Source organism: Lolium rigidum, chromosome 6 (genome assembly GCF_022539505.1).
Source record: "Lolium rigidum isolate FL_2022 chromosome 6, APGP_CSIRO_Lrig_0.1, whole genome shotgun sequence".
Lineage (NCBI taxonomy): Eukaryota > Viridiplantae > Streptophyta > Magnoliopsida > Poales > Poaceae > Lolium > Lolium rigidum.
In genome coordinates this window covers 313,206,930-313,221,679 of record NC_061513.1, presented here as the reverse complement: position 1 = coordinate 313,221,679, position 14,750 = coordinate 313,206,930, and the positions used below count along the sequence as shown (strand labels likewise).

Here is a 14,750-nt window from a genome sequence, read left to right as displayed (position 1 = left end):
GAAGCCCCTTTTTCTACTAGTGTATTGTCAGCAGAGTATAACTTCTCTGCAGGAAGCTCATCCGGAAGGAACGAAGAACTTAATCGTGCTGAGATGGGAGCAGTTTAAGGATGTATGACCGAGTGGGAAGTTTGACTATTAGTAAGTATTTCGACTTGATGTTAAGCATACTTAGAGATTAAACTGTTAAACAATTTGAAAAATGTGAATTCTTTTTCATGAAAACTGGCAAACAACCATTAACCTCTATGCCGATGGTACCCTACACCAACGGTAAACTCGGCTACACCGATGATAAACTCGCCTATGCCGACAACCAAAATAGCATATGCCGATGGCTCGACACCTTAACTATTATCTGTAGTGAGTACACTTAAATTTAATGGATTACGTTCAACTTTAATAGAGATTGGAAAGAGGGATTTAAGGTTTTCACTCAGGAGTAGGGAAGGAGGGGACGATGCATGGACTTCAACATCTCATCCGAAGAGGGGAACATCACCTGAAGCATCATCGTCATTGTGATTGCCGCAACCAATCAATGGTTTCATAGAAACATTAGGGGTCGACTAGGTTTAAATACAATGATATTAAAGATAATTGCCCTATGTTGATCCAGAATCACAATAAAAAAAACTAACACATGGTAGCCAAAGGTGCACGATTTCAGACGATGGCTGAAAGAATATTTTGCGCATTTTCCTTCCTTTGTGATCAAGATGGAGCTTCTAGATCAACTTCATCCGACAGTATTACTAGGGGAGGAGGCAGCATAGCACTTCGCAGTGGTACACCTTCATGCGCTATAGCTACAAGTGTGCTACAGGGACCGCTGCAAGACCCATATAGGCCTACCCACCATCACCGTACCCTGCACCATAGCCCTGCCTAGGGTGTCTCTCCAACCATGACTATAACTCATAATTTTATCCATTTTCCTGAAGTCTCCTGTTCCTACATGTTTTTTCAACTCTTTGTTTCTTATCTAACAAGTCTTCCCGGATTGCACGATAGTACCTATACATGATATAGAATGACACCTGCTGTATGTAGTTAAGTTGGAGCACTATATCTGAGGATAGAAGTAATTTACACATGTCAAAGTTGGTAGAGTATTCATTTATTTTCATGTGGTTGATGCCAAACTTCTACTCTAGGGGAGCCCCCTCGGCCTTTTATTAACTTCTCAAAAGTATATACAACCTAATAAAAAAAGAAACTAGAAGAGATTGTCAATCAATAATAACAATGTTGAAGCTAAAATGTTGTTGATATAGAATAATGTGTTCACTGTCAGATGCATACTTTTGGATGTTCGAGAAAGGTTGAGGGGATGTTCCACCCAAAGTGTATAAGTTTAGGCGCATACATATATATTTAAAAATAACTGTTATAGTTTTGTCTAGATTGAAACACAGTATTTAAAAAAAGTTGCGACACTTATTTTAAAATGGAGGGAATAGTTTTAAAATATAACTTTACTTCTTAAAACAAAAGTAGGTCAAATGGTTTGGCATATGTTGCGAGCAGAGAAATACGAGGTATTCCGGCGCGTCGAGAACGTATAAGTACACAGTATCTGTATCTCCACCTAATTAGCTGAAAATCTTTCCTATTTTTCAGCTAACTACAGTTACAAATCCTAGTCACAGGAGGATATAATACAAAAAAAATCACTGACAAATGACCCATGTGTCACGGAGGGCAAACCCGTCAATTCCGCGCCCACCGCTCGCCGCTGTCCAGGTCTCGTTGACTACCTACCCATCGCCGTCTTCTTTGCACCGCCGCAGCCTCCCCTCCCGCTCCGCCGCGTCTCCGGCGGCCGGCGCCTCCGAAATGCCGCACCACATATCCTCCCCGCGCCCTCTTCTTCCGCGCAAGATTCTCCAGCGGCGCCCCGCGGTGGTCGCCTGCGCCGCCGTCGCGGTGCTCGCGGCGGCCGCGATTCTGCTGCTAGCCGCGCCGACCACCGAGGCCCCCAGCCGGACCTTACTGGCCGGTGGTTCCCTACCCTCTAGGCCTCGTGAGGAGCCGCATGCGGCCGCGGCGGAGCGATTCGCGGAGAGTTCCTCGCTGCCGCCAGCCGAAGCGCCGCCTCCTTCCCTCAAGGTGTGTGCTTTGTTTCCGCCGCACGGATCTATGCTCTCTAAGATCATAACGCAGATTAGAAAAAGCATAGTGCTTTCGTATGTGGTAGTTGACTGATGGTAGTAAACCGGTTGAAATACGGTCAAATTCTGTCTACTTGGATAGTTGGACTCTTGCTAAATTTGTTCAAACTCACAGAGAATCCTAATGAGTTGAAATGTAGCACCGTGCTCTAATTTGTCAAATCTTGAAAAGTGTGCCCTGCTCTCATAGCTATGGTAGGGCTTAACTGTAAGAATTTTTTCGGTGATTTGAAGTACTACTACTACTAAGTTTGCATGTGGGGTAGGAGAATGTGCTACAGTTGGTCATGACTGTGCAAAATGATACTCTGTTTGTTACTTTGTTTTGCAGAGTAGTTTTCCATCTAAGATTGCACCAGTCCCTTCCATGTTTTCGGCATCAGAACCTGAACATCTAGATACAAAGGTATTTCTCTTTGCAGTATTTGCTTTCTCTTTTTGAACTGTGTTATTGTTCCATTATTGGAAAGTAGTGGAAGCCACCGTGCGAAAAAGGAAAAAATGGGCATGGTAGGCTATGCCATGCTATACATTGTTCAGTTACACTTACACATGAGGGTTTTTGTCACAGAATTCTGTTGAACATATATGCAAGGTAGCCAAAAACTAATTTTCTCGACCAACGGGAAAACCTTTTGTATGCATATGCCTTCCTTTCTGATCATGCTACATCTTCTGTGTCAACTTCATCCAACAGTGGGAATACTAGTTTTGCTCATGTTCCTGAAGCCTCATGTTCCTAAATATTTTCTCAAACTCTCTGGCTCTTATCTAACATATCTTCCCTGTTGTTACATGATAGACCCTATACATGATATACCAAAATAAGTGCTGCCCAAAAGCTAAAACAAAATGAAATAATGTAACGCGATGTCTACTTATATGGTGAAGTTGGAGCACTTTGTATAAAGTGAGAGTATTTATTCACACATGTGAAATTGGTACAGCATGTATTTATTTCCATATGGTCGACGCCATGAATCATGATAGGTATGTTGTTAAGTAATATATGGTGTGCACACTAGGCAGTTCACATTGAAAGCTCGAGCTAACGTGAAAAAGGTAGTAACAGAAAGCAATTTCTACTTCAGTATAAATTACTGTAGCTCATTCTCATTTTTTCTCAAAACAAAGATTTTCCATTTGGGTAAAACTTGTTAGCTTGTGCGGTCGAGTGGAGGGTCTGCACACAGAGAGGGGGAGGTGGGGGCAGTTGGGTCGGGAGCTAGGGACGGAGAAGAGGTTTTTGTACATGGTTGATTTGCGACATTATTGAATCTAGAATGTTGCAAATATAGAATAATGTGTCCACAGGAAGATGCAGGTTTTTGGATGGCCGAGAGAGATAGGGATGTCCCTTGGCTGTGGGCTAACTGTATTTGTTTAGAAGTGTATACACACATATTTTTGAATAAAACATCATACACACACATATAGTTTCAAAATAAAACTTTAGTTCTTGAAACAAAAGGGAGGTCAAACAATTGGTTTGACATGGATAGTAGAGAACGTATGAGGTATCTCAATGCATGGAGAATGTATAAAGTACACAGTATCCCTATGAAGGTAAATCACGATTAACTAGCAGGAAATATTTCCTATTTTCAGCAAACTATTGCTACAAACTACTCATAGGAGGATAATACAAAAATCACTGATAAATGACCATGTGTCACGGACGGTAAACCCGTCAATTCCATGCCCACTGCTCACCATGTCCTGGTCTGGTTGACTACCCACCCATCGCCGCTGCCTCCTCTGCACCCGGCGTCCCGGCCACGTCTCCGGCGGCCAGTTCCTCCGAAATGACAAACCACCTGTCCTTGGTGCGCCCTCTTCTTCCGCACAAGCTTCTCTAGCGGCGCCCCGCGGTGGTCGCCTGCGCCGCCGTCGCGGTGTTCGCGGCAGCCCGATTCTTCTGCTAGCCGCTCCAACCACCGAGCCCCCTAGCCGCGCCTTACTGGTGGGTGGTTCCCTACCCTCTAGGCCTCGTGAGGAGCCGCATGCGGCCGCGGCTGAGCGATTCGCAGAGAGTTCCTCGCTGCCGCCAGCCGAAGCGCCGCCTCCTTCCCTCAAGGTGTGTGCTTTGTTTCCGCCGCACGGATCTATGCTCTCTAAGATCATAACGCAGATTAGAAAAAGCATAGTGCTTTCGTATGTGGTAGTTGACTGATGGTAGTAGACCGGTTGAAATGCAGTCAAATTCTGTCTACTTGGATAGTTGAACTCTTGCTAAATTTGTTCAAACTCACAGAGAGTCCTAATGAGTTGAAATGTAGCACCGTGCTCTAATTTGTCAAATCTTCAAAAGTGTGCCCTGCTCTCATAGCTATGGTAGGGCTTAGCTGTAATTTTTTTTTCCGGTGATTTGAAGTACCTACTACTACTAAGTTTGCATGTGGGGTAGGAGAATGTGCTACAGTTGGTTCTGCTGCGCAAAATGATACTATGTTTGTTTTGCAGAGTAGTTTTCCATCTAAGATTGCACCAGTCCCTTCCATGCTTTCGGCACCAGAACCTGAGCATCTAGATACAAAGGTATTTCTCTTTGCAGTATTTGCTTTCTCTTTTTGAACTATGTTATTGTTCCATTATTGGAAAGTAGTGGAAGCAACCGTGCGAAAAAGGAAAAGATGGGCATGGTAGGCTATGTCATGCTATACATTGTTCAGTTACACTTACACATGAGGGTTTTTGTCACAGAATTCTGTTGAACATATATGCAAGGTAGCCAAAAACTAATTTTCTCGACCAACGGGAAAACCTTTTGTATGCATATGCCTTCCTTTCTGATCATGCTACATCTTCTGTGTCAACTTCATCCAACAGTGGGAATACTAGTGTTGCTCATGTTCCTGAAGCCTCATGTTCCTAAATATTTTCTCAAACTCTCAGGCTCTTATCTAACATATCTTCCCTGTTGTTACATGATAGACCCTATACATGATATACCAAAATAAGTGCTGCCCAAAAGCTAAAACAAAATGAAATAATGTAACGCGATGTCTACTTATATGGTGAAGTTGGAGCACTTTGTATAAAGTGAGAGTATTTATTCACACATGTGAAATTGGTACAGCATGTATTTATTTCCATATGGTCGACGCCATGAATCATGATAGGTATGTTGTTAAGTAATATATGGTGTGCACACTAGGCAGTTCACATTGAAAGCTCGAGCTAACGTGAAAAAGGTAGTAACAGAAAGCAATTTCTACTTCAGTATAAATTACTGTAGCTCATTCTCATTTTTTCTCAAAACAAAGATTTTCCATTTGGGTAAAACTTGTTAGCTTGTGCGGTCGAGTGGAGGGTCTGCACACAGAGAGGGGGAGGTGGGGGCAGTTGGGTCGGGAGCTAGGGACGGAGAAGAGGTTTTTGTACATGGTTGATTTGCGACATTATTGAATCTAGAATGTTGCAAATATAGAATAATGTGTCCACAGGAAGATGCAGGTTTTTGGATGGCCGAGAGAGATAGGGATGTCCCTTAGCTGTGGGCTAACTGTATCTGTTTAGAAGTGTATACACACATATTTTTGAATAAAACATCATACACACACATATAGTTTCAAAACAAAACTTTAGTTCTTGAAACAAAAGGGAGGTCAAACAATTGGTTTGACATGGATAGTAGAGAACGTATGAGGTATCTCAATGCGTGGAGAATGTATAAAGTACACAGTATCCCTATGAAGGTAAATCATGATTAACTAGCAGGAAATATTTCCTATTTTCAGCAAACTATTGCTACAAACTACTCATAGGAGGATAATACAAAAATCACTGATAAATGACCATGTGTCACGGACGGTAAACCCGTCAATTCCATGCCCACCGGTCACCATCGTGGTCTGGTTGACTACCCACCCATCGCCGCTGCCTCCTCTGCACCCGGCCACGTCTCCGGCGGCCAGTTCCTCCGAAATGACACACCACCTGTCCTCGGTGCGCCCTCTTCTTCCGCACAAGCTTCTCTAGCGGCAACTTGCGGTGGTCGCTTGCACCGCCGCCGCGGTGCTTGCGGCAGCCCGATTCTTCTGCTAGCCGCTCCAACCACCGAGCCCCCCTAGCCGCGCCTTACTGGTGGGTGATTCCCTACCCTCGAGGCCTCATGAGGAGCTGCGTGCGGCCGCAGCGAAGCGCTACACGGAGAGTTCCTCGCTGCTGCCAGCTGTAGCGCCGCCTCCTTCCTTCAAGGTGTGTGCTGAGTTTTCGCCGCATGGATCTATGCTCTCTAAGATCATAATGCAGAATTGAAAAAACATCGTGATTTTGTATGTGGTAGTTGATTGATGGTAGTAGACCGGTTGAAATGCGGTCAAATTCTGTCTACTTGGACAATTGGACTATTGCTAAATTTGTTCAAACCCACAGCCAATCCCGATAAGTTGAAATGTACCACCATGCTCTAATTTGTCAAATCTTCTAAAGTGTTCCCTGATGGCCTGCTCTCATAGCTATAGTAGGAATTAACTGTAAAGAATTTTTTCGGTGATTGGAAGGACTACTACTAAGTTTGCATGTGGAGTAGGAGAATGTGCTATAGTTGGATCTGAGTGCGCAAATTGATATGTTTGTTTTGCAGACTAGTTCTCCATCTAAGATTGCCACCAGCCCCTTCCATGTTTTGGGCACCAGAACCCAAGCATCTAGATATAAAAGTATTTCTCTTTGTAGAATTCACTTTATCTTTTTGAACTGTGTTGTTGTTCCATTATTGGAAACTAGTGGAAGCCACCGTGTGAAAAACAAGGCAAGGTAGGCTATGCCATGCTATACATTGTTCACTTACTACCATGCTCTAATTTGTCAAATCTTCAGAAGTTGCGCTTCTCTCATAGTTGTAGTGCTGAATTCTAAGAAAATTTTGGGTGATTTGACGATGACTCATGCTAAGTTTTCATGTATTGTAGGAGAATGTGCTATAGTTGGATCTGAGTGCATGAAATTATCTGTTTTGTTTGCAGGCTATTTTTTCAACTAGGATTACACCATCCCCCTCCATGTTTTTTGAACCAGCATCTTCGCCGGTGGAGAATTTTGATGATAGATCAATGGAGGAACCTGAGCATCCAGATATAAAGGTATTTCTCTCTGAGAAAATTTACTTTCTTAGGGTAAGATGTTGCAGGTTATTCTAGTTTCTGTAATTCTGTTAGACATCTTGCTTATTTACTTCTTCAATCTTGTTGAACTGTGTTGTTGTTCCATTACTGGAAAGAAATGGAAGCCATCGTATACACGTATGCATGGTTTTTTTTTGGTAACTGAGTTATGTTGGACGTAAATGCACAATAGGAAGTATTTGCATGCTATCTTTTGTTCTCTATAAAGATAGAGTATCCATTTCTTTTTATGGCCTGTAATGAAATGTTACTATTTATTAGGAAAATTCACCAAAGGAATCTGCCCCTTTTCTCCAGGAGGTACATATCTAGTGCTGGGTGAACTTGTAGCTAGAATAACCTTGTGAAGCCTATGTCCATTTCTGGATTTAACTTCTATACTTGTGAAGCCTATGTCCAGTGATTCTACAAGCAGCTCGGATGTCAGCTCAGATAGAGTGCTGCCTCCAGACCCAGAGGTTAATGATATACCTTTGTAACCTCTCTAATGATATGTTCGATATCTAAAAGTCTATATGATGAAAAACTTTGTTGCATTGCCAATTTAGCAGATACCACTTTGGTCAACTGCAGCAGATGAAGATCTTATATATGCAAAGAAAGAGATTGCCAATGCACCATTGGTATCTGGTCAACCTGACTTGTATGCGCCTTTATTCCGAAATGTGTCTATCTTTAAGAGGTAAGATGCTGGGCTTACTCCATTATTCTCTAGCAAGAAATGGGGGTTTGCCAGCCTATGAATTGTTAAGTATTGACTTAACTGTCCGGATATGTGGCAAACGACGCTTTTATTACCATTTTGTCCATAAAGTAAATGATGCTTAGTTTTCTTCAGTTCAGAAGATGGCTTATTAAATGCTTTCAACTCATGATTCCAGGAGTTATGAGCTGATGGAAGGACTTCTTAAGGTTTACATATACCATGATGGAGCAAAGCCCATTTTTCATTCTCCATATTTGAAAGGCATTTATGCATCGGAGGGATGGTTTATGAAATTAATTGAGGGGGATCAGAGTTTTGTTGTGAGAGATCCAAACAGAGCTCATCTGTTCTATTTGCCATATAGTTCTCGTCAGCTGGAGCATAATCTTTATGTGCCCGGATCAAACACACTTGAACCGCTCTCTATATTTGTGAAGAATTACATAGATATGATCTCTGCCAAGTTTCCGTACTGGAATAGGACGAAAGGCACCGATCATTTCTTTGTTGCTTGCCATGACTGGGTATGTTTTTCTCGCCTGCGCATTTGAATAATCAAACAACCGTCTAAAATAAGAATTTGGGTGATGCAAACTGTATGACATATGAAACCAGCATTGTGTAACTGACTTGAGATCTTCTTGACAGGGACCTTACACGACAAAACTACATGACGAGTTGCGGAAGAATGCCATCAAAGCTCTCTGCAATGCAGACCTCTCGGAAGGAGTTTTCATCCGTGGAAGAGATGTGTCCCTTCCCGAAACATTCGTTAGATCTCCAAGGAAACCTCTAGGTGGCATTGGTGGGAAACCAGCCTCAAAGAGGTCCATCCTCGCGTTCTTCGCAGGGCAGATGCATGGCCGAGTCCGGCCCATCCTTCTCCGGCACTGGGGAGGCAAGGACGACGCAGACATGAGAATATACAGCCGGCTGCCACGCCGGATCACCAGGAGGATGAACTACGTCCAGCACATGAAATCGACCAAGTACTGCATCTGTCCGATGGGGTACGAGGTGAACAGCCCTCGGATCGTCGAGGCGATCTACTACGAGTGTGTACCGGTGATCATCGCCGACAACTTTGTGCTACCCTTCGACGATGTGCTCGACTGGAGCGCCTTCTCCGTGGTGGTGCCGGAGAGAGACGTGCCAAGACTGAAGGAGATCCTGCTGGAGATTCCGGAGAGCCGGTACGTGGCCATGCAGTCCAACGTGAGGAAGGTGCAGAGGCACTTTCTGTGGCATCCGAAGCCCGTGAAGTATGATATTTTCCACATGATACTGCACTCGGTTTGGTTTAGCAGGGTAAATCAAGTGCTCCAAGTACAGTAGCAGTGTAGAGCTAGTTAGTCGTCCACGTTTTTGTAAGGTGTTGTTAGTCTGAAGGCAGCAGGAGCAGCTGTAACCTGATTATGGACACTAGTGTAGTAGGTGCAGGTTTGATCTCAGAGAAGGTGCTGAGTTGAGATCCTTGCCTTCAAAACGAAAAGGAAAAAAGAAAGAGTTGGGATCCTGACATTACTGAATATGCCAATAGAACATCGACATGTGTATAGGTCAAGTCGAGTAACACATTTTCAGGAACCTTGACATTATTATTGGTCTGATAATTGATCCTCACATTAGTAGTTCACAACAGGGACTGGTTTGATAGGTAGTATTCCTCCATTTCATAATTCTTGTTGTAAATTTTGGATGCATCTAGACATATTTTGTGAACAGATATATCTGAATCTACAATAAGAATTATGGAACGGAGGGAGTATGACCCAGGCTTCCAAAATATAACTGTGAGCTAAGCTAAAAAAAATGAACAAAGAGCTAAGCTTGATTAAGGTTGTACTCCGTTACTTAGCAATAGCAATACAGGTGAATGAACCATGATAATCCTATCTGTCTAACAAAATTATGTCCGTTTTATCGTTCGGCAGGCCAGTTTTCTTCCTATATAGTCAAATGAACACAACAGAACGCAGCACAATTCAGGAAAAACTGAAGCGTGCCATTCATATGTCGAAGATGCTATTTAAAACCTTCCTAGGTGACTTTATCACAAATCCGTCGTAGTCTAGGTGGTTAGGATACTCGGCTCTCACCCGAGAGACCCGGGTTCAAGTCCCGGCGACGGAATTTTTTTCTGCCATCTCTGGTGTACAGCCAGCTGGTCAGAGCCCTTGCATGACCTTCATTTTGTTTCTGGACAACGCATGATCTCCATGGGATCAAGTAATGGCTTATAGGAGTATTTGCACCTATAATGCAAAATAGTTAGAAAAAAATTTAAAAATGTTAAAAAATTCTAACATAAAATTTATGATGTACACCGTGACATTTTATATTCGTACACAAGTTTTCGTGAAAAACAATATTTATATGGTATGTATAAAAAAGACAAAAAAAAATGGCATGTACGTTGTCATGTTGTAGCATCAAAATTTATCTTTTTTACAGGAGGCACAGAAAAAGAAAAAAAAAATCTGAAAACTTGTGTACCAACATAAAATACGTGGATGTACATGTAAAAAAAAAATTTAATTTTTTTTGACACTTTCAAATGTATTATCACACAACGGGGTCATATGCTTCCATGAGCCAAAGTGGATTTCCCCCGGTAGCAGAGGCGGAGCTATATAATTCCTTGGCAAGCTCCGCTACTGCCTGGTAGACCACAAGTTAACTATACCACGGTGCAAACTTTGTTTATTTGTAGTGCCAAAACTGGTTTGTCACACTCAAATTACCAAATGAAGAAGAAGCCTAGGAAAAGGTCACGCCTGGTACTAATATCTATATTGCATTGTTTGGAAGCATAAGGACGTACCACACATGACAGAGCTCAATACACAAACATGTCGGCCCTCTCTATAACCTTACCTTGACACAAATTCAGCACAACTTTTACTTTTGTCCTGCAAAAAAGATTAAAAACGAACTGACACTACGACCTCACTAATTAGCCAGGCTATGATGCACCTTCCGTGATGAAAATCTTCACCTGAATTTTTTTTTATTTTGGAAATAATTCTGGAGATTGTGAATGTTAGATCCCACAATCCTGCAAAATCTTAACACGAATTTTTTTTTATTTTGTGCTAGATAAAAATGATAAAATCCGGAATGTCTTGAAGATTTGAAAATGACTACTTAGATCTACACTTTTTGAATGATTTTTTTATAATATGCACGAAATCTCTGTGCCTTGAAAGCTTCCTAGATGTCAAAGTATGTGTTTGTACGTCCTCGAGGACGGGCATAATTTGGGACTGTCTGCACAAATTCATGGTCGTCGTGGAGATGCTCTTAGCATCACCCAAGGCAGTAGTAGCTAAAGAGTCTTTTTCCATATATAAAAACAGAACAAATCATGAATATAGGTATTTTCTGCATGGGGGATGAATGAATGAATTAAGCCCAATCTTTGGTCCCAATACATCCATCAACGTCTTTTGTTTTTGTATTTCTCGCGACAAAGAAAATACTCCGTACAACACGAGATAAAAAGGAGGTGACATCCCATCCCACATTCCCACTAATTCGATTCCTCCATCCCCTCAGAGACCCACAAGTCGCCACTATCACCAGAGCCGAGAATGGCGCCGTGGTCACCTCCCGTCGCCGCCGCCGCCGCCCCGCAGGCCCAGCTCGGCTTCTCGCCCGCCCGCCCGGCGCACGCGCGGCAATCCCTCCTCCTGCCGCCGCCGCTCGCCCGCAGGATCCCCCTCCTCGCCGTCAACACCGCCGCCAACTCCCCCGTCTCGCCGGCATGGAGGCGCCACGCCCTGGCCACCGAGGTCGAGGGCCTCAACATCGCCGACGACGTCACCCAGGTAACCAGCACCGGCCGCCCCACCCCAGTCGCCCCGCCGCCCAGCCGTAGACCTAGGATTCGATTAGTCAACTCAGTTACTGACGACACAAGCCTAGAATGGACTAAGTAAATTCTGTTAGATTTGATGGCAGCTCATCGGCAAGACGCCCATGGTGTACCTCAACAAGATCGTCAAGGGCTGCGTCGCCAACGTCGCCGCCAAGCTCGAGATCATGGAGCCCTGCTGCAGTGTCAAGGACAGGTTGCATCAACATTCTTCTTATATTCCTCCTCCTCGTTTCAATTTCATTCCTTTGATGGATAGACCGAGCAGCTAAACGTGCTCCCGACCGGTTATGTTTCAGGATTGGAATCAGCATGATATCCGACGCCGAAGAGAAGGGCTTGATAACACCCGGGAAGGTGATTGATTGGCCACATCTTCTGCCTTTATGCTGGCTTGCTTTCTCATGCTGCATCTCTCTTGCTAATAATTATTATTGCTTCATGTTCTATCCGCAGAGTGTTTTGGTGGAAGCCACGAGTGGGAACACAGGCATCGGTCTCGCTTTCATTGCTGCCTCCAGGGGATACAAGTTGATTCTGACGATGCCCACGTCCATGAGCATGGAGAGGAGAGTTCTGCTCAAAGCCTTTGGTGCTGAGCTCGTCCTTACCGATGCCGCAAAGGGGATGAAAGGGGCCTTGGATAAAGCTACAGAGATTTTGAATAAGACACCTAACTCATACATGCTCGAGCAGTTTGACAACCCTGCCAACCCAAAGGTAACAAAGGACATCTAGCTGCAATTTCTCTATCCATCTATATGCCCTCTAGCCATGTCTAACCTACAAAGATTTCTCAATCTATCTATACGCCCTCTAGAAATGTCTAACCCGCTTGCCCAATTTTCAATCAGGTACATTATGAGACTACCGGGCCAGAAATCTGGGAGGATTCAAAAGGGAAGGTGGATATATTCATTGGTGGAATTGGAACGGGTGGGACAATATCTGGTGCTGGTCGTTTCCTCAAGGAGCAAAATCCTGATATCAAGGTTTCTTCAAATTCTGCCCAAATAAAATGCACTGTGTCTGCCCCACATATGTAGTCCTCATACAGCCACCTTTTTCTAGGTTATTGGTGTGGAGCCTACTGAAAGTAACATTCTCTCTGGTGGAAAACCTGGTATGTTTGCTGTCAGTTTTCCTCTGAGTTTGTCAAACTTATGTTCTTTTCCTTACAACTGTTACCCCATTTGTGCAGGCCCACATAAGATTCAAGGCATTGGAGCTGGATTTGTTCCAAGGAACTTGGATAGTGACGTTCTAAACGAAGTAATAGAGGTCAGAGCTTATTCCAGTCTTATCTATTCCACCTGTGTAGTTATGTGTTCGGTTCTGTATCAGACAATAATCACTCCTCTTGCTTTCGTTGGTACTGTAGATTTGTTGGTATTGTTGTGTGGTTCTAGTTTCTTCGGATTATTACTGTGGCGTTCTCTTCTTATGGTTATCTCTGATTATGTTCTGCTTTTGTTCTAGATATCAAGCGACGAGGCTGTTGAGACAGCAAAGCAGTTGGCTCTCCAGGAAGGATTGCTGGTACGTAATTTCACATGTTGATACATTCTTTTGTGTGGTGAATACATTATATTGATGTGGCGTTCTATTTGATATATCGTCACTTCGTTGTAAACACGCGCATATGCTTAAAGAAAAGCAGGCGAATCATAACTTACATCATCCCAGTCCATGCATGTTTTCCCCCTTGGCTTTCTATTAAATGCAAGCACCTCACAGGTTTCCTTATATATCTTCTAGATATACTGACATGAAGTAGGCACCATGTTTGAGGCAGTGTAGTTGCTCCATTTCCCCATCTCAATGCTGCTATATCTACAATGCATTCCAGTACAATTTTGTCACGGTGCATCATATTCACCTTCAGTGGCATACTACTTCATGCAAGACATGCCAGGGTGTAGGAGATCACCATGTAATCTCATATTAGCAAAATCTCAAGTCTGTGTGTTATGTACCATTGCTTTTAAGGCGTCCGCCTTAGGACAATTAAGCAATGTTTAGGTGAAGCGCCCCCAGCGCATTAGATTTTTGCCTGCTTTAGGTCTGCTCTAGGCCCTTGATAGAACACCCCTCCAGCGTCTTAGGATGCCTTACCGCCTTAAAAGCCATGGTTATATACGGCTATTGCATTTCTCATGATCTGTAGTGGTTAAGCAGTAGGAGCCTTCTTATGAATGGGTCTCCTGTTGATTGTCCCTTATGAATGCTGAAGTTGCATGTATGGATGCTGTGCAGGTTGGAATCTCGTCGGGTGCAGCAGCTGCGGCCGCCATAAAGGTCGCAAAGAGACCAGAAAACGCTGGGAAGCTGATAGTGGTAATTAAGCGTGCAACAACATTGTGTACTTTTTTACGAGCTAGAACATTTTTTTCGCAACATTGAATAATGACGCTGCTGTTTCGTGTGGATGACGACATTCCAGGTTATCTTCCCGAGCTTTGGCGAGCGGTACTTATCATCGGTGCTGTTCCAGTCCATCAGAGAAGAGTGCGAGCAGATGCAGGCTGAGGCATAGAACTTAGACTGCTGTATCATGTTTTTTGCTGGAATAAATAAGGCGGCATGGAAACTCTTGCACACAGATTTTTTTTATATTGCTTGTATGGAAACAGTTATTTGTCCATTTCCATTGGAGGAGCAATGGTCTTTTAAAAAAGAAGCAGTAATCGGGCAGCACAAGCTGGCTATGTTGGGGTTTTGAATAATATTAGTTGAAAAACAATAAATCGGCTCTCATGTGTGCATCGTTAATCGGAACCCCACGAGAGAAAAAGGCTCATCCTTTTTCTATGACATTGAACTTTTTAGTAATGGCTCTGGTATCCGATGGAATCTCATTACTG

At 43.4% G+C, this 14,750-nt stretch overlaps 2 protein-coding genes and 1 non-coding gene across 7 annotated transcripts; all 3 read left to right on the top strand.

Annotated features, from left to right (window-relative positions):
* The first annotated feature begins 1,839 nt into the window (after window positions 1-1,839).
* Window positions 1,840-9,632, top strand: LOC124667083 (probable glycosyltransferase At3g07620). 5 transcript variants are annotated; one of them, XM_047204406.1, is made up of 9 exons: window positions 1,840-2,112; window positions 2,506-2,580; window positions 4,638-4,712; window positions 7,145-7,261; window positions 7,565-7,603; window positions 7,693-7,761; window positions 7,855-7,985; window positions 8,185-8,533; window positions 8,658-9,632. In XM_047204406.1, the coding sequence occupies exons 1-9, from the start codon at window positions 1,840-1,842 to the stop codon at window positions 9,342-9,344; spliced, it is 1,815 nt and encodes a 604-aa protein (XP_047060362.1). In that variant the 3' UTR covers window positions 9,345-9,632. The 5 variants fall into 5 exon arrangements, with proteins under 5 accessions (XP_047060362.1, XP_047060361.1, XP_047060363.1 ...); XM_047204405.1 differs by having other exon boundaries at window positions 7,852-7,985; XM_047204409.1 differs by having other exon boundaries at window positions 1,987-2,112; window positions 2,511-2,580; window positions 7,852-7,985.
* A 437-nt stretch (window positions 9,633-10,069) lies between these two features.
* On the top strand, window positions 10,070-10,142 carry TRNAE-CUC. The gene has a single exon. It is a non-coding gene; the product is annotated as a tRNA-Glu (tRNA).
* Window positions 10,143-11,587: 1,445 nt separating this feature from the next.
* On the top strand, window positions 11,588-14,530 carry LOC124659750 (cysteine synthase-like). Its single transcript, XM_047197569.1, has 10 exons — window positions 11,588-11,839; window positions 11,973-12,082; window positions 12,186-12,243; window positions 12,343-12,606; window positions 12,741-12,878; window positions 12,958-13,009; window positions 13,088-13,167; window positions 13,366-13,425; window positions 14,143-14,223; window positions 14,330-14,530. The coding sequence occupies exons 1-10, from the start codon at window positions 11,603-11,605 to the stop codon at window positions 14,420-14,422; spliced, it is 1,173 nt and encodes a 390-aa protein (XP_047053525.1). The 5' UTR covers window positions 11,588-11,602; the 3' UTR covers window positions 14,423-14,530.
* The last annotated feature ends 220 nt before the right edge of the window (window positions 14,531-14,750 follow it).

Bases quoted from the DNA above. Each gene is read 5' to 3' on its own strand.
- LOC124667083 (XM_047204405.1), top strand. From the start codon at position 1,840: ATGCCGCACCACATATCCTCCCCGCGCCCTCTTCTTCCGCGCAAGATT. The intron at 2,113-2,505 runs GTGTGTGCTTTG...TTTGTTTTGCAG, and splicing joins CGCCGCCTCCTTCCCTCAAG to AGTAGTTTTCCATCTAAGAT. The intron at 7,986-8,184 runs GTAAGATGCTGG...TCATGATTCCAG, and splicing joins AATGTGTCTATCTTTAAGAG to GAGTTATGAGCTGATGGAAG.
- LOC124659750 (XM_047197569.1), top strand. From the start codon at position 11,603: ATGGCGCCGTGGTCACCTCCCGTCGCCGCCGCCGCCGCCCCGCAGGCC. The intron at 12,607-12,740 runs GTAACAAAGGAC...ATTTTCAATCAG, and splicing joins ACAACCCTGCCAACCCAAAG to GTACATTATGAGACTACCGG. The intron at 12,879-12,957 runs GTTTCTTCAAAT...ACCTTTTTCTAG, and splicing joins AGCAAAATCCTGATATCAAG to GTTATTGGTGTGGAGCCTAC.